The 24783-nt window shown below is 39.9% G+C and overlaps 1 protein-coding gene across 50 annotated transcripts in view; it reads left to right on the forward strand.

Moving 5' to 3' along the window:
- Positions 1-24783, forward strand: part of CACNA1C (calcium voltage-gated channel subunit alpha1 C) — a 494083-nt gene that overhangs the window by 294613 nt on the left and 174687 nt on the right. For all 50 annotated transcript variants that reach the window (XM_083821259.1, XM_083821285.1, XM_083821290.1 and 47 more), the window contains 2 exons: positions 3343-3482; positions 23150-23311. In XM_083821259.1, coding sequence (XP_083677385.1) covers positions 3343-3482; positions 23150-23311 — 302 coding nt within the window. The remainder of the gene's footprint in view (positions 1-3342; positions 3483-23149; positions 23312-24783) is intronic.

Consider the following 24783-nt stretch of genomic DNA (forward strand, 5'->3'; position numbering starts at 1 on the left):
GCATTTGAGCTAACTCACCTACCTGAGAAAAGAAAGAACAGCATTTTTCTCCACCATAGCTTTTCCCAGAGGTTTTCATCAAAGAGCAGACTTTGCCATATAAATACAAAGTAGAAGGACTCTGGCCTCATATTTTATATCAGTACCTTAACATCCATCCAGCTCTTTTAGGACTGTAGAACAATTAGCTGACAAACTAGGAAGATTTTATAGAGCTTTTAGAAAGTACCAATTGTATGTGGTTGTGGGTTTTTCTCCTGAAAGAAGATGATGGAAGAGACAGTCAGAAGCCCTACCTTTCTTCTGTGTCTCATCATCTGTAGTGTTTAGGAAGAGGACTTATTTTTTCCTCTGGGTCATAACGAAGTTACTGCCAAAAAAGTATGTGGTAGATGTAAGCTATGAATCATAGATCTGCCCATGCCCTAACTCAGGAGGCAATATGGACAACAAAGTATGATAGGCAGAACGTACTGTAAATTTGAAGAGTGGAATAGAGATCCAGTAGGTCAGATTGGACACAGTGTAGACCTCAATATAAAAGGGAAAGACATGAAATACTACATAAGAGAAGCAAGAAGTTGTATTGCAATAGTACAAAAGCTGGATTAGTATAGAGGGAGATATTAACCATGGGTTAAATGCATTAAAGCAGGATTAGCAGGAGTAATGCAATTCAAGTTTAAATGTGGGTTTTTAAATGAGGAGATGCGGGAATTGATGCAAATTATTCCTGAAGGAGTAGGCAGATGACTGTGGATACCTCAAGATAGCACATTTAGCAGATTGGTACTGGAGCACACAAACAGGGTTAACTGGCCTGCAGCAGAGCTGCATTAGTCTCAGAAAGCAGGTTCCAGCTCCGCTGGAATGAGTGGCCTTTCTGGCTGTGTTTCTGTTTCTCTGGAGTTAATTTAGGATATGCATAGCTTTTCCTAGGATGCAGAATTCCAGAGCAGCCAGTGATTTACTCGTTGCACTAGTGGCAGGAGAAATGTCCTTGGTGCAGGGGCAAGAGCTGCTGTTTGGTAAAACCAGGGGTCCAGTGATACTGGGGAGCAGGAGACCAGACCTTCAGTTATGCGCAAGTGCTGACTCAGTTCTTTGAGATTTTTTTTTTGTTTTCAGCATTGCAAGAGAGCTGAAAAACAGTGTAGGAAACCTTTTGCAGTGAATTCTTTTTCCTCCAGCAGATCCCAGGAGACTGGGACTGTTGTATGGGAATGTCACTCATCATCTACTATGGGAATTGTGTTGACTAGGAAGATAGAAATGTTTGAATACGAAATAGAGCACATTGCTAGAGCTTAATCACTAGTCTTCTGGAAATATATTAGGCCAAATTTGGCCTACAGTGTTTCTATTATGAAGACCAACAGAAAATTGTGACTCTGTATAATTTGTATACATAGCTCAAGGAATACGTATGTTCCAATAATTCATGTTCCTTGCCTCGGCCCTTGTTTATCTCTCTGTGATGTCTATAGTCAACTCAGTATTTCTCATAGGCTCTGTTTTTGTCTTCTCTGCATCCTGCTTCTCTGTCTGCAACACCTACAAACTCAGCATCCAACCTCCCCACACACAGTTTTTCCCACGCTTGTTACCTAGTTGTTAAATCTTTCTGCAGTGCTTGAAGTTGAGGCTTTGAATAGATTCAGATAGGAGTTCCTCAGTCACAGCTGACAAGTTTTATAAGACTCTCTATAAGAAATTAAAAAAAAATACCAACTGCTTAAGAAACTAATTTCACATTTGCACTCTACTAATCCATGTTTTTGTGTGGATTTAGTGCTGAGGAAATGTGCTGGCTTAGATGCTTCAGTAAATGAATCCTTTTTCTATCCAGGACACGCTCCCTATATTTGTGGCCCTATCAGCAGGTTTCAAGCACAGACTGCAGGGGTTGGAGCCCCTTGCAAAGCAACCAGGCAGCTCAGTCTCTGCTTTCTATGCAGTTTGGGGGCTCTTGTGGAGTCTGCCAGTTAGGGAACATGGATGATGAGATCCTGAGAGAGGCACTGCAGACTGCAGCATCTGAGAGAAATCAGCCAGTGCTGAATCCAGGGCACTCCAACCAGGCTGTTCCTTGCATCCCAGACAGCTTCAAAGTTACATCTGGTACTTCCATGGCATGCTACCGGCCACAGGGGCTCTGCCATTCGCAGGCAAGGTTTTCTACAGAGCCCCAAACATCCATTTAGGCTGGAACAGCTTTTAACCTCTACTGAATTTGGCTGGGTTCAAACTGATGACTTCAAGGCTGAAAGCAATGTCATTAGCAAATTCATGAGGAATCCGTTCTCCCCCAAAGGTACTAATGTTTTACCAGAAAAATGGAAGCTGCTTCCTGAAAGCTAACTTATTAAATCAGGTTCTTATTAACACATAGGGTGAGCCTCCAGCTCTTTCACAGAAGAATATTATCTTTCCTGCCTTGCTCTGCCTTTTCAAATATGTTCTGACTGAGACATCTTCTCCTTAAAGCAGCTACTCCTACTAGCAAGATAAAACATTAAGACTGGTATAATAAGATATTCTAATAATAAGACTACTACAGTTTTGTGCTTTCCATAGCCACTGCATCAAGGGGTTTACAAATGGATACACAAGCACGTAATGTGAGCACACTCCCTTATCTAAACATTTGCACCTTGAAGAATCCCTGAGTTTTAAACCCAGTTCTACCTGCAGTGACCTTGGTGAATCTAAATTTCTTGTAAAATGGGTGACAGATAATTAACGATTGGGTTAACGATGAATGATGATTTTTTCCCCAAGGTGGATGGCTGGTTAATAAAGATAGCAAAGTATTGGCAGCAAAAGGGGCAAACCCTACAATTTGTGGTTTCTTGCCTTTCCACTCAACTCCCAGGGAGTATGTCCTGACTGTCTGGTAAGGGCAGCCTGGAGGCTGCCTTCAGAACCTGACCCACATGCTCTGTAGTTGGTGAGCCTTCAAACTCATCATGAAGCATGGCCAGAATGGCCATCTCAAAGCATCCAGGGCAGGGAGCACACGACTAGGTGCCAGCAGGCAGGCTGGCCGCTGGGGCAGTCTATAGCTGGCTGCAAGGAGCCACTGGGCTGAAGGAGGAGCATGCTGTGTTTATGTCTGTTCCAGAAACAAGTGTTTTGCAAATGGTATAGACATCACCATTAGGCTATTGCATATGGGAAGAGTCTGTCTCTCCTCCACCATATGCGAATGTCGAGTGAGATGTGTGACACTCTTCACAGGTCTGTGAGATAGTTTGTGTGCTATGATGATGATGATCTCTGTTCCTGTTTAGCCCAAGCCTTGCTGTCTGCCTACAGCTTGTTTCCTCTTTCTTTTTACAGGCTTTTTAGTGCAATTTTAGAACAAGCAACCAAAGCAGATGGGGGGAATTCAATAGGAGGAAAAGGTGCCGGATTTGATGTTAAAGCACTGCGGGCTTTCCGAGTATTGCGTCCGTTACGGCTGGTGTCTGGAGTTCCTAGTAAGTAACATCATTGATTTTCTTATATGCATGTCTGTGGCACGGCACAGAGCAGGAGTAATTCGTGTAACAATTTTGAAGATGGCACATGATGCAGATTGTTTTTGGTGTGTGGAGGAGGCCTTTTTTCAAATGAACTTAGCTTCATGGTAAACGTGGTATTAATCAAAGGATGACCAACCCAGAGCCGAAGGGGAATGGAAGTTTTGTGCATGTCAGATGCGATTGTGCAACCTTAGTAAACAGTGGAAGTGGGAGATCCAAGGTTTTCAAGATTTCAAGCAGAAGATCCTTTAAACAATTGTGAAGTCACGGTGCGTTTTTGGTATTATAAATATTTGACCTTGATGGAAATGCTGTATGACCATTTGTGTTGATTTGGGAAGGAGAGGAGCTGTTTCATTAAAATTGCATTTTCTTTGCACGTGATGTTCTCATCAAGAGTGCTGGGAACAATTTAGAATCAACAGGACATCAGGAACACAGTCATGTTCCCTGTTAGTCTTATTTTCTTAAATTATTTGTAATGCCTCAAAGAAAGCCCTTGAGCAGCTTTTGATAGTCTAATATCCATTTTCTTATTTACAGTAAAGGTATGAGTAACTGGAAGTCTGGTAATTCTATTGTGGAAGTGGAATATGGCCATCACAGTGTGGGACACTTATATTGTTTTGGCTTTGAGAGTTTTAGATGGGGCCTATTGGCTTTCCAGAGAGACAGTTAGTTGAAAGCTGTCATTGCTTTCCATGTTCATAGCAATGAGAGATGTAGTTAGCAGGAAAGGAGTTAATCTCCAGAATAGTTGTGGAGAGAGCTGTGTTTATTTTCACCTGGGGAGCCCACTAGTTTGATATCTTGAAGTACTTCTTAAAGTACTTCTAACCACAGTCATTCAAAAACCTTAAGTCAGGCTACCATACCCTCTGTGATGTTAGCTTAAAAATGATGATGTATTTGATTTTAAAAGAATTGTGAAGCTCTTTGGCTTGTTTTCTGACCCAATGGATTATATCAGAGACATGTTTTCAGGCATGAAAAGTAGCAACTTTTTAAATGGACAGTGAGAATCTCTGCAGAGGAGCTGAACATTAACAAAAGTAATTAACAGCACTATTAATTGGTCTCACAAAAGAGCCATGCTTGGTAACCTGATGGAAGGCCTTAGCTTGTGCCCACTTGGGGTTGCTTTGGGCATGTAGCAAGCATTTTAAAAAAAAAAAAAAAAACTTTTCCTCTGATACATAGCCACCATGATCCACACTATTCATGCCACCTGTGTTGGGGATTACTGCAGTGTTGTTTGATGCAGACAGCCATGTACCGTGCAATACCTGCAGGCAGTGCAGAATGCAGCTCTCCTTGTGGCAGGGTTTGTCTCATGAAGTGTAGTCTGCACCGGCACTGACTTAATTCCTGGCTGTAAATCAAGGTTTTGTTGTTCTTTCTAGTCCTTCTCCAGTCTAAGCCTTTTGGTATTTACAAGTTGTGTGCCCACCTAATGGTAAGGGGAAGATACTCAGATTTAAAAGTCTGTGAACTGGGGCACTCTCGGTGAGATGCTGCTGATGACGGGATGTGCTCTGAGAGTTGTTCTGGCATGGGCTGAGCTTAACTGCCCTTAAACTTCTTGTTCTCCTGGGGACAACATTATTTCTTCAAGACAAAGGCTTTTGTTACTTCTCTTGGAGTCTTGGGGAGGGAGCCAAATCTCACATAATTCATATCCGTATTGCTTATATGACCTCAGTCCTAGCATAAACTATCTAATGGTCCATTTGTGGCTTTTCTCATCAAGAGAAGTATTTAGTTTGCACCAAAACAGAGCCAGGGAGCCTGGTGCATGCTAACAAATACTTGCTCTAGAGAACAAGATGCCAGTCCAGCGTGAAACAGGGAAACCATCAACAGTTCCTGACAGATATCTTCTATTATAGTCTATATGTTTCTGATCAGGGACATGTTTATTGAACCAGGCTTCTTTGGGGCTGATGTGGCTTTTAGAAAGCCTGCTGAGGTCTCTAGCTAACACAGCCTCACTGTGAGTTTTTGAATTGTAAAAATGCCTGTTGATTAGCCTAGATAGATGCTATCAAATCCATATGTATTAGAGCATAACTTTTCTTATGAGGTCTTTAGATAAGACTGGCTGAGCCAACCATAAATAGTACATTGCAGGGTTACATTATTACATAACAAGTTAGCACAGAGGTTTTGGAAGCTAGATCTCTAGGTCCAATTCAAGTGCTGTCCCTGAGATATTGTCAGCATCAGTGAAAGAGTTATAAGCATTGTACTTGCTGTGTTTTGCCATCCATAAAAAATTGTCTTTTCCTTCATTTGCCTCACAAAATGTAGCAGACTTTTTCACTGTGAGGAGGCTACCTGCACAGATTTGTTCTAAAATTACATGAATGTAGCATGCACTGCAGTTTCTTATCACTTAGACTCTGTATGTGTGTGGCAACAGCATGATTAATAAGAGGGGATCCTCTGGGTCATTGGCAGCCTTCTTCTGCATGGAAAGCCCAACATCTGCTGTTTGGATTGAGGTCCAAGTCGAATTACAACTGTTTGGGGGGGAGGGGGAAATTCTGAAGAACAATGATTCTTTTAAAATAAAATTATGAAGCACATGGTGAATTTTTGCATGTAAATCTTAAGCTCATCTGTATTGGGGTTAGGAAATGGGTTGTCTGAGGTAGAGTGGAGAGATTGGATTGTGGCATGGCAGCAGAGGATGGAGTAATTTTTTTCTAAGTCAAGAAGATTTTCTGTGTTTTTTGTTTGTTTGTTTGTTGTTTGTTGTTGTTGGTTGGTTGGTTGGTTGGTTGTTTTTCCTCTGGCTCAGTCCATAAGAAATAATCCAGTTTAGGAGGGACATCTTTTGTATTCAGATTGAAGCATTCAGTGACCTGTTTGAGAATAAAGAGAGTTTCCACGTAAGTGTTGCCAGAAGTGGGAGAAACAACATATGAATTGGCCTCTGAAGTAAATTACTAATGTCCATGCTTTGCAGATGGAGAAACTGAAGCAAAAGTTCAAAGTTTAACACTTTAAGTGTCTTCTAACTCTATATGCCTCATAGTGGCTACCAGTGCTAGACACCTGGGTTGACATAGGTATCTGAGAGCTTCAGATAGGTGGGTAAAGGATATTAGCATCAGAGCTAAGAATCCCTTTTCTCTAAGTCCCTTTTATGGACTGGGACTCAGCTCTTTCCGGCTGGAAAAACTCTTAGCTGCGTAGCAGAAAATTCAGGGACTGTCACACACAGGAAGTGGTTCATTTGCAAGCAGACAAGTCACTTCACCCACAAGCAGACAGGTAACAGTGCCATTGACAATCTTTAAGCTCAAATTATTCCAGGTGTCATATTAATTTAGTGCCTCCTAAAATCAAAAGGGTTTGAGGTCATGAATTCAACAAAGCCTGAAGACTGTGTCAGGATGACTGTTGTGGGGACATAAATATTCCATAATCTTCAAGAGAACAGATGACATTTTTATTCTTCTTAGTTATATGGACATTCACAAGACCACTTGTCATAAGGAAAGAGATGGACGGTTGTTTAAAACATGAGATAGACATTTTGTACCCAGGTCACAAAAACATTTGTAGCATCATGGGAGAAGCCTGCAGGGGCACTGAATTTAGTGCCTTTGGGTTCACATTACAACTTTTAAAATTGCTGTTAAGTATCTATACATTTCCAAGAAGTGCAGCAGGGATTGATTTTTTGTTGTTGTTGTTTTTATTTTTTAAATAAGAATTTTGAGTTCCTTCCTTGAAAACCTATTTCGGAGTGAGAAGTACAGGTTTTGTTGTGACTGTGTGAGGTGTAAGGCAGGGCAGTAGGTTAGGTACTTCCCACAGTTCTCATCCCAGTGCTGGCAGTTGCTTTGTGAACAAAATAAAAATAAAAAGAGATCATTGAGCAACCTTTTTTTTTTTTTTTTTAACCCTTTTTAAAGTCATAATGCTTCTAGAAATATAATCCACATCCAGTCTGTTTAGCCTGGAATTAACATGTAAATGAATGGTGCATATTTTCAAAAGCACATGGATGATTTAGATTTCAAAGTGGTAAGTTATGTCCAAAAATTAGACATAAGCACTTTAGATCTTTGATACACAGGCCAGACTGCGCTGTTCAACTATTCTGTTACAGTCATACTAATAACATTTCTGTAGTATGTACTTTATTTCAGCATACCTCCTGTTGTACCAACACAGCCTTCTTGTTTAAAAACAAAACAAAACAAACAAACAAAAAAACACTTCACATGTGCATTGGAGCATCCATCTTAATGTGGCAGTAAGATCAATATATTGGTTTGAGAAAGGAAAGAGAAGGAAAACAATTCCCTTGATGGACATAAGTAGACAAGTGCAAAATCAGCATGTATACCAAAACTTAATCACTTAAGTGTCTTGGAAACTGTTACCCGTTATCTCCTTTGGCACAGGTAAAATATTGCAAGGCTTTTGAGGGACAGAATCAAGCCAGCCCTTTGTGGCAGGAGTTTTCTGTCGATTACTCTTCTATATCCATTTTACATTATTAAGTATTTTAAAACTTATGTTAAACGTTTTGTTCTAGAGGAGGGCAAAAAGAAACATGCAATTTGGCAGTGAAAAAGCATGATCCAATTAAAAAAGAAAATCACTCCTGACTATTGGAAAGGGCAATCAGTTACTCCCACACATGCTAACTCATGCCCATTTAACTTATTAAATTCCATTTCTATCCCTTTTATTCATGCTGCTCAATTATATCACCTCATACATTCTGTTCATCCTCTTTATCTTGTACTTCATCTTCATGTAACTGCATTGTTGCCACTAGTTATTGCCTGATATCTGCCAAACTTAATTTATAAGCTCTTCTACATAAGTTGAATTTGATCAGTAAGTGTTGTGCTCCATACTTGTATTTTCAATGAGATCCTCTGCTGACCCCACCCCAATTTATGTGGGCAGAAAAACATGATATCCTTTCCAGGGCTAGAGAGGAAACTTGTTTGTTCCACTAGAACAAAAACTTCCAACTGTTCAACCATTTATTGTATTTAATTTTCTTATAGAAAGCTAAGCCTGTGAGTTACTCAAAGGCAGCATAGGCAGGTCTTTATCACCACTACTGACATGACCTGCAGTACTTACAGCGTAGCTGCAGTGATTGCAAACTGGGAAACAGAGAATATGAGTAGAAGAACCTAAGGCAGATCTTCCTCACCCTTCTCATGACAGTGCAACATCTTTCTGTCTAGGAGACAACAGCGTGTAACGGGCTTGAATATATTTTTTAGTTAAAATGAAATAAGACCAGAATTTTCATTCATGAGTGCCTAGAGATGGCTACTATTTACATGCATTTAAATAACTAACTTTGGATTGGCAAAGTCATCCAGCTGTGCTTGTTGTTAATTTGCCATATTGCTGCAGGTAGGTGAAGCAAGGAAACCCTAGAGTGACAGCACTGAATTTTTTTCCGTCTAGGTTTTTGTCTGTGTGGGACACTGCACTAAGTACATTGTGGATACTAAATTACAGTCAGTTTTGGGGGGAGAATTAAGAGAAAAAATGCTTGCATATGCTTATAAGGTATTTAGGCTATAGTCCACATTTTCCAATGAATATTATTCTTAACTCTAAAACTGGAAATATTTCTTTTTTCTGCTTTTTTAAGGAGTATGATCTAATAATTTCAAATCATAATTGAAATCCATTTGTGTGGTCTCTTAATTCAGAGATCCCACTGTCTGATAGAAAAATATGAGAGGACTTGTGGAAAAAATGTAACTTACAGGGCTTAAGACAATAAGGACAGGTCAAACCACCATGGTAGTCCTCCTCATGTAAGTCTAAGCAAATCCTCTGTCTCATGTTTGATCTTCACCCAGGAAGCTGAATTTGCTCTGGAACAGTTTATAAAAAAGGGGTTTTGTTGCTTGTTGTAAATGGAAAGACCTCTTAGTGTCATGAGCTAGAAAGTGGTTCTTGAAGGCTTAGTCTTCAGCTACACCTGGTTTGGAGGTAGTATACCTAACGAGAGGGAGAACAGGCATCATATTTTCTCTCTGCTTCAATCTTTGTAAAAATTAGTCTGTTTACAGACCAAATTGAGCTCAAGAGTAATAGAAGCAGCCTCAAAGCCATGCCAGCTGATGCGTGGAGAAGGCAATGCAAGTAAATAAGGATCAAGCATCATGCAGAGAGCACAGTTCCTGCTGCAGGCACGCTGCTACTGAACCCCCATGTTCTGCCTGTCCTGTATAAAACAGGGGGAATGGAATGGTGATTTTTAATAACCCTCAAATTCTTCCTTTCCTAGAGGAAATTCATTCCTCCTATTTGTAGCACTGTGTCAATTTGGACATGCCAACCCTCTTTTCAGGAAGGTGAGGATGGGGCATACAGCAATTCTACACATTCTTAGTTCTTTCTGTATCTCAGCATTCAGCTTGTGACATTTGTCTTATTCCATGCCCTGCACATGCCTTTCTCACCTGTGATTGCTCTTCTGCTTGAGCCTTTGATTCCCTACCCCGCCACTGAGACATCACAGCTGAATCTATTGCAATGGCTATTTTGCAGTCATTGAAATAAACACGCCCAGTGCAGTTATTCGGCTTGCATTTGTTTTTTATTTGTTTGGTTTTTTGAATGCATAATCCAGATTTTCAACTGTACTTTCTCATTGTTTTCCAGACAGCCCAAGAAAATTAACACCACTTTATATAGTTGAAGAAATAATGTAATTGAGGTAATAAACACAGAATTCAAGAAATCCAAAATGACATCTCTTTTGAGATGGCAGACATTTTTGCAATATGGCAAAGAAATGTGAGCCATTGCCTATTTCTGTATGTTGAATTGTACATAGTAAGTCTTAAGTTTTATGCAAATACTAACTAGCAGTTAGGAAGATAACTTTTTTTTCAAAACATATTCTTCTGGCAAACTGAAGTTGACAGTCATCTGTTCTGCATTTATACAGTGTCACTGGTGGAGCTAGGGGCTTAAGTTCATCCTCCTGGTGCATATGAGTTTATGGTATAAATACCACATGAATGGAGAATTCTGTGTTGCCTTCAGTAGAGAGGATAAAAGATATGAGAAGTGGCCTGATCAAAGCTTCCAACACGTGAAAGGTTTGTGCATAGATACAAAGGAGTAGAGGAAGCTGGAGGAGACCGTATCCTTAGCAGTTTATTTCCACCAAAGCCAAGGTCATGATAAAAGAAACTGCTGCAAATACCTTCAGGCAAAATTTAGTTTCCAAATCTTAATTCTGTCTTAAACTTTGTTGTTGTTGCATTTAATTATGTCAGTTATTGCCAAGTCCAGTTCCTTTCTTTTCTCTTGGGCTCTAAAAGCTTTAGGAAACGTGCTGTTGTGCAGATTTCTTACATGCTCCTCCACTCTTGAACAAGGCTTCTCAACCATCTGTACCATCTCTCCAGCACATACAGCACCATGTGAGGACGAGTTGCACCACCTTTCCCATGTCATTGCCTAGCTGTTTTTAATCTCAAGTGGCCAATTTGTTGTGCTTTCATTATAAATGGGAAGGGTGTGGAGAAAAAAGGAGAGAACAGTCTGAACCAAATGTCCTCATTAAGCTTATTTCTTCACATTTAACTTAAAACTCTAGGCAGGCTTGCAAGTCCTTTATTTACTTTGGTCACCATTACTCAAGGGAGTAATCTAATTCCAGCACAGCATCTTTTATAGGTAAAGATCATTCCTGTGAGTAGGGCTTACATAATCAGGATCTAAAGCATGTTTCTTTGAGTGTTACAACCTGCAGACTGATGTAATTTTGTTATTTTTGACAGAAGAGGTTAACTCAGTGTAGGAAAAAAGGGGGTTGTCTTAGAAAAGGTTACTCACAGAAGTACAGACATCTTGTGATACAGATTTCTCTCATATTTAAGGAATGCCAATGAAAACAAGGAAATATTTATTATTTGATCTTTGCTATGCAGATCTTTTAAAAATAGCACTAACTACGAGTGTACCCAATAACTGTTAGCCTTTATCCTACCCATTACCATGTGTACTGGCATGATTATTCAGCATGTCTTCAAAACAAAAAATCCCAATACCATCAGTGTGGGACCACTACATCAGAGTGTAGGTAGTCCCTTCCAACCAAAGAAAATAAACCTCACACTGACACCAAAGACAAGGAGATAGTCAAAGAATCCTAGCTTGGCTTAGCAGGAAGTTTGTCAGAAGTGCTCTGGATGGATCAGACTCTTTCCAGCACCGTTTTTTCCTTCTTCAGGTAGTGCCCAGAGGTCTCATTCAGAATAATGGGAGTAGGGCATGTCTGTGTAAGAGTCCATGCCATCAGGATGCTTGTTCTGAAGCATCTGAAAATCTAGGAATGTCATCTATCACCTCCCAAGAACAATTTGTATTGTTTTTAAGATATGCTGTTGTCTGGATCATAAAGAAGCAGAAGTATATGTACAGATTGTAGCTAACGGTATCAGCAGGAGTGTGTTGGGTTCCCAGTTGCTCACTTGTATTTGCTGGCTGTTGCTGTCTCCTTGAAGGGTGAGGGAAGATATTGCTGTTCCAGATCAAAATAGTAAGGATATTATCTAGCCTGTTTTCTTTTTACATTCTCTCCCTGTTGACATGTCCACCACATCTGATGTCGTCCCAAGCTTACATCAAGTGTTGTTTTATATTTTGATTCTAATTGGCTAAATTTTACATTGCTTATTCATTTAAGAACTTGTAAGGAATGGTTTGAAATCCTTTGTTCATTTTCTCTAAAATCAGTGTACATCTGTTAACTTGTAAATGAAGTTTTGGGACTTTTTAATAGACACAAAGCCTTCCCATCCTCTCGGGAAAAAAATGACTAACCCACCCAGAGTAGCATTTGTCTCAGAATTAAGGCACAAGAGTGTGTAGAAGGGTTGTTAGCTCAGGACACGAGGAGGTACATGGATGTTCCAGTGACTCTGGCATCATTTGGGTTAATTCTGTTTATCCCAGCATTGTTAGATGCCTGTGGTCATTGTTGTGGTTTTCACAAAGCATTATCAACAAAGTACAGAGCAGCAGACCAAATAATTGTCTCAACCAGTGAATGCATTTTAAGTCTCTGTTTAGCCAAGGTATTTGTTTGTTGTTTTTTTTTTTCAGTGTTGATCTAGATTTATATCGATATTACCTCTTGTATAAGTGCTATCAGAGGAAAAATGTGAAAGTACACAGAACTGAGAGGAGACAAATTTGAGGAAATATTTTAAGTATTTTAATGGCTACCAGAGACCTTCCCTCTTCTCCAAAATCAGCTACTGTCTTCTGAGTTATATCTGCTTGATATTAGTGTGCTTGTTGAGTACACAGGAGTATTAGCTGTTATGAACAACTAATGAACTTTTCCATGTTTAACATGTTCACTGATAGAACAGGTAATTTCTTGTTCTGAAGGAAGCGATGGGGAAGTAACTGTTGGCCAAAGATGAACAACAGCCCACCTAGCCTGCCTAGTTTCTTAACATTCTATCAAAGTTTGGTTTCTACTGGGTAGAAGGAAAGGAGATCAGATGTCTGTCTTAATCTCCCTTTTTCCCAGAAGCAAATCCAATTCCTGTTTAACACATGTAACAATAACCTATCCCATATGTGTTTTACCCTTTGTTGCAATTATTTTTTCTGAGTTGTCTGAGTAGCTATGCCTCTTATTTTTTCAGTTTCAGATTATGTTCTCCTGGTTTGTCCTGCCACATCAATCACAATTCAGAAAACATCTGCTAGCCCTCTGCAAAGAATCTCTTTTTTCAACTTTAGTAATGCTGAAGCTGTTCAACATTTTTCCAACAGAAGCATTTTTTGACAGGAAGTAGCTCATGGAATAAAAGAAATAGAAGAAATTATCAAAGTTATATTCACATCACTTTTTCATAAAGAAAACAAAATTTAGTAAGCCTTAGAATCTCTTTAATCTCTTTAGAAATTCGACTTCATAATCAAATTACAAAACCTCCTCTGTACATTTTCTTCAACCTTTTTCTCTTTCAATCAGATATTTGCAGAGGGTGCCCCTTCTTGAAGGCAGTAGTACACTTGGAACTGGAACATAGCAAGCTATATATCTTAAAATTATCATCTGTTGTTCTGTTTTCTATTACTGTTAACACATTAAATTGGCAGTGTGGTTGATGTTTCTATCTTGTTTTGCATTGGGTGCTGGGTTTCATGATTTTTCTCTAATAACTGCTGTTCCTTGCTGTTTAGCATATTTCTGCAGCTGATATTTTCTCATAGGTTGTTACTGTACACTGGTCTTTAATGTGTATTGGAAGTTGCCAAAAGGTAAATTTCCTTTTAATCAAGTTTGATATCTTGGTCAGAATTCAAACCAATGTGTCCATGTATCCACAAAAACAAGATTTATGAAGGCCTGTTTTTTACCTAGCAGTTCAGCTGTTTAGTACAAACAGCACCCAATGAAACAGCTTAGGGTTGAGTCTCACCATTGTCTTCACAGTGGAGGTGAAAATAAATCTTTAGATTTTAGCCCATCTTTTGCTTTAACATTCTAATGTTGAGATCTTAATTGCACTTAAAATCTTTACTTCAGAGGAGGCCAAATGTCATCCAGATTTATGTTTGCAGATGTCTGTATCTATAAAGAATTTAATTTAGCCTTTTAGTTTTCACTACTCTTGCAGCAGGAGAGCCTTATGAATCCCACTTGACAGCTTATTATATGTAAAAGGAAATTCAAAATAAATAAATGTTTAGTACCAATGCATTCCAAGAATACATACACAGCTTGCACAGGAATATTTTGAATTGTGCAAGCCACAAAGAAAGTTACAAAGGAAGTAAATATCAATAAAGAACCACTCTTTTTTCTGACAAATATGTCTTTGCAAAAACTACAACCGTTAATTTTTGTGTCCAAACATACTGGATACTGGAGCTACCTAGAGAGCTGAAGGAAGTTTTGCTTATTATATCAGAAGACATTTTTTCCCCAAGGGCATTTTTATTATCTGATGCCTTCAAGCAGAATTTTAAGTCTAATCAGATTTATAAAAATCAAAAGCAGCAGTCTTTCTAGTGTAGAAAAAGAAAAAAAAAAAAAGCTAGATTTCTAGTTATTCTGAGATGGGGCTAATTAACAACTCAATAAATAAGTCCCTAAATCCAAACTCTCTTCTGAAAATTAGGAGGCAAATTTGTTTAGATTTGTCTGGCCATGTATTTCCAAGGATGTTATCATCATACCATGCACTTTCATTGACAGCATTTTCAGTGATTAAAAAATTGGAAACAAGTCCTTTAAGTGCATGAAGACAGTAACACAGCAGTAATCCCACTTTGTGTGGTTTGAATAATTTTTTCATTACCTGATCAAGTAACTTTCTGTTTTTTATGTTCTTCACATACTCCTGAATACTCCATATCATGGTGTTTTTGAAAATGTCATGCTATGTCTATCTAGAGCTTAGTCCCAGTGATGCTCATTAAACATTATCTCAAGTTAAGAGATGGAGTGAGTTTTCTTCTCCTGAGCTATACATCCTGATTTTGGCATTGATGATGCTGCACTTCTACATAGACAGCCATCTAAAGACAAAGCTTTAGGGTTTATTCAGCATTTTGATGGACTTTTTCTTTCACGAGAAGGTAAAACTTAGTGTAGCTCATAGTATGCCAGTTACGATAGGCTTGGAACATTTAGCTCTCACAGGGCCCCAGGAAGATCTATTTTTGTCATCAATATATTTTTCTCCAAGAAAAAAAAAAAAAAAATGTAATGTTATAATCCCTGGATACACTTGCACTTGCAGGATTGCTGTTAACATTTGTTACCTCCCTAGCTTTTACCTTTTATAAACCTGTTCACAAATGGTAAGTTAGGAGAAGCTCAGACAGCTAAAAGAATCCTTATTATTTAGAAGACAGAAAGGATTATTTAGTGGTGGACAAAAGGGATAATGTCCACTTACCTGGGGAGCTATTAGGATAAGCAGGTAAAAATAGCACCCTTCATGGCCATGAGAATTTGGCAGCTTTGGAAAGGTAATTGTAACCTAGATTCATTAGTCCTCCACTTAAATATTGATGTATTTACAGTTCAGACCAAAGTGCCTTGAGCCCATTTCTGTTACCACAATGCTTTAGCAGTTACAGGTGGCCGCAGTTCCTTGGTTCAAAAATTACATCCTTTAGGGCACAGTAATGTGTGTAGCTGCTATCCAGAGCTGTGCTCAAACAGCAATCATCATGCTGAAGCAAAGCTTTTTCATCATTATCTCAGATCGGAGATGTCTTAACTATTGGTGGTGTGGTTGTTTGTTTTTTTTGTTTTGGTTTGTTTTTGGTTTTGTTTTATTTTGTTGTTGTTGTTTGTTTATGTACACTAGAACAGACTTAGGCAGCACAGCTTTTTGATGCATTCATATACAAGTTTTCGCGCTGAATCCAGTGGCACAGAAATGGACCAGAATTTGCTCCTCTGCTGGAGTTTGAAAGGCTGGTCTTCATCACAGCTGTGCTTGAGTGGGAAGAAGTTTAAAAAGTGTAACTGTGATGGATCATTTCACTCAGAACTAGTACAATCTTCTGTCCAGACTGTCTTTGATTTTGCATAGATGTGCAGAGAGCGGGGTGAATAAAAGTTCTCCCTATTTGTGATCCCTTGTGGGGATTTAAGTATAGATAAAACCTTTACAATGAGCACATAAACAGTTTTCTTGGAGAGTCCATTATCATCCAGTCAGCAGAAAGTCAAAGATAATTCTTGGTAAAAGGTGATAGCTGATTCTTGCTGGCCTGGGGACTGCCTTTCACCTGCCTTGCTTTCAGCCTGTTTTGGGGAGTTCAAGGTAGCCTCAAAATTAACTCACAGCACTTCATTTGTGTTTTTGACCAACATGCTCTTTCTTTTGTGATGTGCAATTTTCAGTAAGCAGTTAGTTGCTGCTTTTCTCCCCATACTTCTTCTGTGTACACTGGTAACTGCATGGGAGGGACACTACAACATTTTTATTTTTGTTGTTGTTGTTTTGTTGTTGCTTTTTTTTTTTTTTATCTTGAACATCTGTAGATCTTACATGTTCACACCCTCAGCTGAACTGAGCTAGGATCAAATGTCTGGAGAATTAAGTTTAGCTTGTAGAAGCTGACTACTATTATTGGGGCTGGAAAGATGAGCAAGGTCTTTTTTTCAGTAAGCAACTTTATAAGAAAGTGAATACTTAGAAGCTTTGAACAACAAGCTATTAAAAGTGTTAAAGCCCATGCCAGGAGGGAACGGGGATGCTTCCATGAGTGGAAGTTGAGGCTTCTTCCAGCAGAGAGGCAAAGAGCCTAAGGCAGAGTATACATTTACCCAGTCATCTTCCTCAGGCCGCCAAAAGCTGGGGCTGAAGACAAGCTGTATTGTTTGTCTAAGTTAGGTCACTCTGACAAGCTGGGGATACTGGAGATGAATTGCTTCCCAAGAGAAAAGGGTCCAGAAGGAAGAGATGGGTTTTGTTGTGGCTTTTGTTTTTGTTCTGCTATCCCTTTCTTGCCTCAAAGGACAAGGCGAGGGTAGTATTGCAAGACTTCACAAATATGTAACAATTGTGTTCACACACACATGCCCATTTGTATGAATTCCCTTTTGTGTGTGTGTGGATTTCAGTTTGTAAAGTCAATGAAAACAGTTTGAAAACAGAGCAAAGAGAACACTAGGAGCAGATGCCAAAACTTTCTTTTTCTATTAATTCCAGCACATGGTTGTGAATTATATGTTAGTATATGTTTAAATAGCATATATGTTTAAATAGCATAACCTACTCCAAAACAGTCATTGTTCCAGCTTGAAAAGTGTCTTTCCTAGGTTTTCTTTGCTACCAGCACTTTAGCTAGTGTCGTGTCTTTCCTTCCTATTCCAAGCCCTTCTTTATTATTCTTGAAATAGAAACGATGTCTGCAGCCCCAAGAACACTACACTACACCCACAGAGTTTGCCTTATCCAGCAATCTGCCACTAATATTTTGAGACTCCAGCAAGACAGGAAAGGATACCTCCTTGAATTGTTACTGTACAGTTGTCCTTAACTGAACTGTGCCATCTGAGTTCCCTTTGTAACAGTGGTGAGGAAATTCTCAATGTTTTCCCTCGTGAATCATTTCAGATGCAATTATCTCAGATATCTTGCCATGACTGTGGACCATTTTGTGACAAAATGTCTGTCGTTTTCCAGGCTGCCTTAAAAATTGGTATAAAACCTTTCATATTTATGAATATTTAATGTTTTTCAATTTTCCTAGCCAATGCCTATGTTTATTAAATGGTAAACATCCACTTTGGGGAATACTGCTGGTTGTTACAGCTTGTGCTGTGGAAATGGAGATAACCGTGGTGGCCGTCTCCTGGCACACTGTCAGGCAAAGCTGCGCCTAGCGGGTAGGCCCGGCTGGCGACGGGGAGCAGTGCATCAACCCTGCCTCTTGAGAGTGGTTCCCAGAAGTGGTCTGACTCAGGCACTGTGCTGAGTCACAAATCCTCCCCTGCTTCCTCCTTGCTCTCAGAAAGTAGTAGTTTTCTTCTGAACTATATTAGCAGAGAAATAACTACCTCCCCCACCCTTGGCACTGGCTTAAGTACAGAAATCTGAGTGTGTGTCTCAGGAGGGAGGGGAGGGATGGATAGAATTGAAATGGATAGAATTGATGGATAGAATTGAAAGTCCCCTCCTTTCGCTTTTATTCCTGCTTATTCCCAGAAGGTCGTGTGTATGAGACTCTGCTCGTACTCCTGGGTCAGGCAACATTATGGTGTTGACAAAATATAACCTCTCAAAACCAAAGAAGGAGCAGACTCAGAATATGCTTTCTCTGACGATCTGGACTGCTAATATGACTAGAAGAAGAAACCACCCTCTCCAGCAAACCAAGTTTGATCCAAAATTAAAGGCACGTGAAAATGCAAGATAGAGCTGTGCTTGGAAAGGCCCAAATGTTTTTTCTGAGACCAACCTACCATTAGTTTCCTTGGATATGTTCCACAGTGCAACAATGCCAAGTACATTTTAGCAGCTGGGTCCAGTGCACTTTTTTGTGCCATCTTGCTGAGCATTGGTCGAAATCCAAAAAAGCTTGTAAGTACACAACGGGGTATGTAGGCAATCCCATTGCTTTAGGTGCAAACAGCTACGTGCTTACAGATAAGTGCATTCTTCAATAACTGCCTGAACTGACAAGACACCAACCAGCCTCTCACATGATTGTCTTCCTGAGAGAAAAATACAGCACCATATAATAGCTCTAAACCCCCTGCAGCATCCCTACCAGTGTATTTCCCATAGCTCTGAGAAAGATCTATGTTGCTTGGTACAAGTTCATTTCCTTCGTTCTTCCCCATCCTCCCTACTCCCCAGCTGTGCTCTAAACCTTTGGGTTGACGCAGTCCTTGAGAGGCTGAAAAGGGCTTGACCTGGCATAAAAAGCAATGCCATTCCTATGTAATAAATATTTAAAACATTTTATCAGGGTAAATAAATGCTAAATTCTGTGAGCCTAGGGAATGGCATTAACATGTTTGGCTTACTGAAACATTTATGGAGTCAATGTCAGCCAACAGAATGCAGCCAAGAAGTTTTTTTTTTTTAAAGGTAAACTGAAGTGCTTTTAAAATAAATACTAAGAGCTGTTTAAGATCTTCAATTATTAACAGAAGAAAAGCGTGGGCTGAAAAATGGCAAGCAATCCCTTTTGTGGTGCTTTCCCTAACCCCTGCTCAGTTATCTCTTTGTCCAGCCCAGAGTGAGCTTCCCAAGGCAGATCCTGTGCCTTCTCAGATGTCTGGAAAGTGTCTAGCACATGGAGAGAGCTTCCACGAATGAATAAGTACGTTCAGAATGCCAAATATTTGAAAAACATTTCTTTCTATATTTACTTGCCAGGACATAAGTTCAGGGCTCTGTGTTTATGACTGACCAGCGATAGCGCTGCCAGCCTTTGTGAAGCAGTGTGAAAACACAGCCCTTCGCTCTGCTGTGGGAAGGTGGCTATTGGCATCATCTACTTGAAATCCAGAGGCCAGGTTTTGGGTCTGAGCAGGTCAGCAGGCATTCTGATTTAATTACGATTATAAGCTGCACAGCTCATTCCTAAGACTGCCAGCCTTACCTCCACAAGGGATGAAGTGCAGAAGGTGTGTCATTGTTTGTTACAGAGAGCATCAGGCCATGGGGACTGTGTTGCTGCGAACACCAATGTTAGATGCAATCTATGTGTTGCAGTGTGCAAAGACTAAGAGCATGCATGGGTTGGGACAGAGAATTCATTTCTTAGTAAGTTCAGCTGTCTTTTCTTCCTCTGCACAGGGAAAGAGCATATAGATGTGTGCAGAAGTTCTCATCATTGTTTAGAAAACGCTTTGTGACTCCATGTAAGAGGTTGATTCACCTTGATTTACCCCGACCAGAAATGAGTTTGATCAGCCACATATCTGCAGCTTAGTTCAGACACTGATCTACACCTCTCAGTTTTCAGAACACAGTTTTGTTGTGTTTTGAAGTATGTGTTTTTTATTTAAAAAAAAAAAAAAAAAGTGTTTCTGTTCTGCCTGCCTATGGCTCTTTCCCCAGTGCTTTCATCCTCCTTCATCTGCTCTCCCTGTTCTTCTCCCTTGCCACTACATAGAGATTTCTGGTTGTCCGGGCCCAGTTCCTCATGCCATTCCCTGCAACAGCTATTCTTGCAACTAGTTGCAAGTGGCTGCCTGAACTGAGAATTATGAAGCAACTTACTCGCAGCAACTACATTGCAGCAACTACATTGACTACAATGCAGCGAGCAAGGTCATGCACATCTAACCGTTGCCCTTCTACAAGTAGAATTTGGTACATCTGAGAGGGCATTCTATGGTTTCTAAAGCTGCTACACAGCTAGTGGTTTTAAGTTTAAGAAACTCTCTGAATGCTTTAGTGTTAATACATGTATGCTTGCTAATTACTGGAATTATCAGGATTTGAAGCCATAGTACCTGAATCGGGTGCTGCACAGCACGCACATCAATTCATGCTAACAGTGTTCAGTAGCTCATCTCTTCTACAAGGTTGATTTATTATCCTCAAGAAGCTTTTCTTTAATTAGTCTAGCTGAAGCATCTGTAAATCTTCTGGTGGTACATGTTCCCTTGGCTGTATGAACACCTTGTCTTCTCACACTTTTGGTGCAAGCCTTTGATTTCACAGGCACTGCTTTGTTAACAGAAAGGGCATTGGTTTGTACAGATATTATCTTCTCTAGACATCTGTAGTACGATGAAGCACTTTCATGGCATGAGCAATAATGAAGCTATATTTAAAACGAGAGAGGTTTTTGTTCATCATTGTATCTGTCCTCGCTACCCTCTCGAGCGCCCTGGGTATATCCTATGATGAATATTAAATCAATTAAGTAAAATAATTAAGTGTAAATTACATAAGACCTGGTATTAGGACTCTCGACCTTGCAATCTTGGCTATGTTTTAGATTAGCAAGGTTCCTAAAATCACTAAAAATGAAGGCCTTTCTGTGCTTTTGCGTAGATTTATTTGAAGACACAAATATTTTAATCTTCAGAGTTTGGTTGTTGTTTTTTGCAGGTTCATAGACATCTGCAGTATTTTAACTTCCTTGTATTGTTTTTCATTGTCTGGGGGGAAGGTGGGACGTTGCTTTAACTTTCTGGTGAACATTACATTCTCTACTAATGTAAAGTATTGGAGAAATGTTGATGTACACTGCAGTTCATTTTCTGTATATATTTAGAATTAATAGGCTGAATGAGGTGAGCAGCTAGGGGAAAAGGTTGACTGCTTTGTGTAATCACAGCAAGATTTTTTCCCAGTGACATTACCAATTCAAAGTAAGTTCCCTGAGGTAACTGAGCAAGCAGAGCATCCTACTCTTGTATAGGATGAGTTTTGATCCTGTCAGTATTGTACTTCGTGTAAGGATCTCTTTGTGAAATCCAGAATATTTCATGTAGAATATTGCCCCCTTTGGATGTTAGCATGACCTGTTAACAGGTAGATGCACTGACTGCAGACACCTGAAAAAATGTTCTGACTGGAGGAAGCTAGTAGCCCACTTTGGATTACTAACAGGCAGTGAATGATCTTGCTTGCCGGGGAGCTGACACCACCCTTGATTGCTTCTGTTGAGTTCCATCATGGCTGGGGACCAAACACAAAAACTCAGTCTTAGCTGTGAGCTGACGAGCGGATTGCCTGTGAGTAAAAGTGCTTGTCAAGAGACATGTCGTTCTTATTAGAAAGTATTAAGATTATTTGTAAAAAAAAAAAAAAAAAAAGAGAGAGAGAAAGAGAAACAGAATCTAAGATCTTAGATGATAGATTTTAGAAGTTAATTGTTATCACATACTCTCTTGGCAGAAGTATAACAGACATTTCCAACTCATGAATCACATTTTTCAAAAATCACAGCTAATATCAACTTCTCTGAGGAGATGACAGCATTTGCAGGAGACGTTAATGGCTTCTGGCTCTCAGTCATTGCGAAATCATGATCTTCTAATTGTTCTGATCTGGCTATTTGTAGACTATGGAGTTCTAGAGGTCTCTCGATATTTCCAACATTAATAACTTGCCAATGACAGTGGTTGCCATCACTGCCACCAGCAATGATAACTTTAAGACACTGTAAATGCAAATCCCTACTAAAAGCTTCTGAGGCTGGCTTTGTTATTCTGGTTGTACAAATGAGAAGAAGGAGGCAGAGAGGCACATGACTCTGCAGCTTGTGTCAACTGCATCTGAGAGTGCAGCTGCTTAGCACTTTAGCAAAGCAGGCTACGAGTCACCTTGTTTGCAAGTCACGAGGCCATGCTGAAAATGTATGCCTTGATTGTGAACAGTACTTATGTGTTAATGATATCTGTATAATAACATTTTGTTCATACCCCTTGCTGGGGACCTGGACCACCTCTGTTACAGAGTGATACCTAAATCTTGGGGCAAAAGCAGCACTGCTGGTTCTGACTCTCCCTTCGTTCAGACTGAAGTAAGATGAGGTGGATTTGAAGTGTAGAGAAATCCCAAGATGGCCACAAACTCTCAGTCAGTATGGATTTGGTGGTCTTTCAGCAGCTCAGACTCTGCCTGAGACTGGCTTCACCTCTGGAAGAACCCAGAATCAGAGCAGGGACATGACTTCAGTTTCCCATCTCTTCCCATCCTCTCCAGTGGGGCTCAGTGGCAACCCACCATTTTCCCTCTTGTATGTCTCACTGTTCTTGTCCTGCCTCAGTTCTGGTTGTTCTTTTTTTCCCCCCATGCTTTAACTCTCCCGAATACCATCTGGGAAACACCTTAGGTCAAGAACAGGCAAAGCAGCTAAGGTATTCCTTTTCCAGGGTGGTGGAATTTCAGCGGCAGGGAAAGTAATACAAGTTTTACTTTAGTCTGCAATTCAGGCTTCAGGGATAAATTTGTGAAGTGTTGGGAATCTTCTGGAGAGAAGATGCTCTGTAAATGTACATCTTTGCATCATCAAGAAAATGAGTTCAGGTGAGGAGGAACAAGTTAAAAATGGCATTATTGTGCAACTTATATTCTCTTTTAGGTACTTCCTCTAAATTTTGTTCTCTTGCTAATAAGTGCTTCTTTCTGTTCTCTCTGCAGGTCTCCAGGTGGTTTTAAACTCAATTATCAAGGCCATGGTCCCTTTGTTGCATATTGCCCTGCTGGTGCTGTTTGTCATTATTATCTATGCCATCATTGGACTGGAGTTATTCATGGGAAAGATGCATAAGACCTGCTACCATGTGCAAGGGGGGCTGATAGGTAAGAGGAATTCTCTGTGATATGGAGCCCTGTTCCTTTGCTTTCTCTCTTTCAAGTGAAGATTTTCACCAGTACAAAGCGAGTTTCAGATGTTGATGTTCTGACAGGAGAGAAGGTTTATGCAGCCATTTGACAGTCTGTATGTCCTAGTGCAAATGACAGCCAAGTATGAAACAAACAGTTATTAGGATCCTTAAGTGCAGGGAGTGGGAGAAAAAGTACTTTGGTGCTGCTGGTCTACCTGCTGCAGTGAAATGAAATCTCCAGGGTGAATGGAAACGTCCTTTCTCACAAGACTAGCTACTTCATCGCTTGAATACTTGGTTTGTTGCCTTTAATCTCATTTCTTCTCCCAAACTTCATCCCTCTCAGTGAAAGAAAAACCATTTGAACAGCTTTCTCGGCTCACATCTGTAGTGTAGAAACAGAAGACACTGAGACATTATGCAGACACTATGTTTGCTGGGGACATCATTGTCACTTACTCATGCCAGTGTGTGGAGAGTGATGCACTGCAGCAGCAATGGCAGAAACTGGAGGTGCTCTGCTCAAAGGCAGACAAAGACAGATGAAGACCCCTCAGGTCCAGATTTTTTAAAAAGTGATGAAGCAGCAAGATCATAAGCCCTTTGCTTAGGTGTGTATGTGAAAAGGAAGGTTGGTAACATACAAAGATTTTCTGAGGGAGACTCCAGGCACAATGGAGCATTTGTGCTAGCACAGAAGATGGGTGGCTGTTGCTCCCTGCTGTGTACCTGTTCCAGGTTTCACAGTAGTGGTTTTTCTGCTCTGCTCCTTGGATGTGAATCACCTTTGATGTAGAGAGACTGTCTGTAACGGTGAGAGTTCAGCTTGCTCATCTTGAGCACTCAGCTTTTGGCTGGTCTGTCAAGGCTACAAGAAAAACTATCAGTTCCTGCTGAACACAGTAGTGGATTCTTTAATGTGGCCCTTTGCCACTAAAAGCCAGCCTCAGTCTCAAGCAACAATAAAGTTACGATGATTTCACCACTAGCAGACTGAGCTGGAAATGAGATGGCATCATGGAAATGATCAATGCTTATATTTTATTATTAATCCTGTACCCAAACACATCTCTGTTTTAAACCAGAATCATTATGAAGGAATATCTACTTGAGCAGCAGTACCTGTCTTTTTAAATCACAGTCTGTGACTGTCGTTAGAGGTGCTGCTAATAAGAAAACAAAAGTATATTAATAGAAAGAAAGTTTTTTCACCAATCTATCTGGAAAGAACTTTGAAATTATTCACAGAAATGATAATTCAAATTTCAAAATAATTAATTTGTGTTGTCACTCTCTCATCTAACCATCTGCTCTTTTTTTCATTTGATTTATTCAACTTGAGCAGCAATGATTCCCTGTGTGGTGGTGGGTGCCAATGTTAGGACCTGGTTGTGCTCATAATCAAGAGAATATTGTACAACAGGAAATTGCTTCAGAAGTTCTATA

Source organism: Anser anser, assembly GCF_964211835.1.
Source record: "Anser anser genome assembly, chromosome: 1".
Taxonomy (NCBI): Eukaryota; Metazoa; Chordata; class Aves; order Anseriformes; family Anatidae; genus Anser; species Anser anser.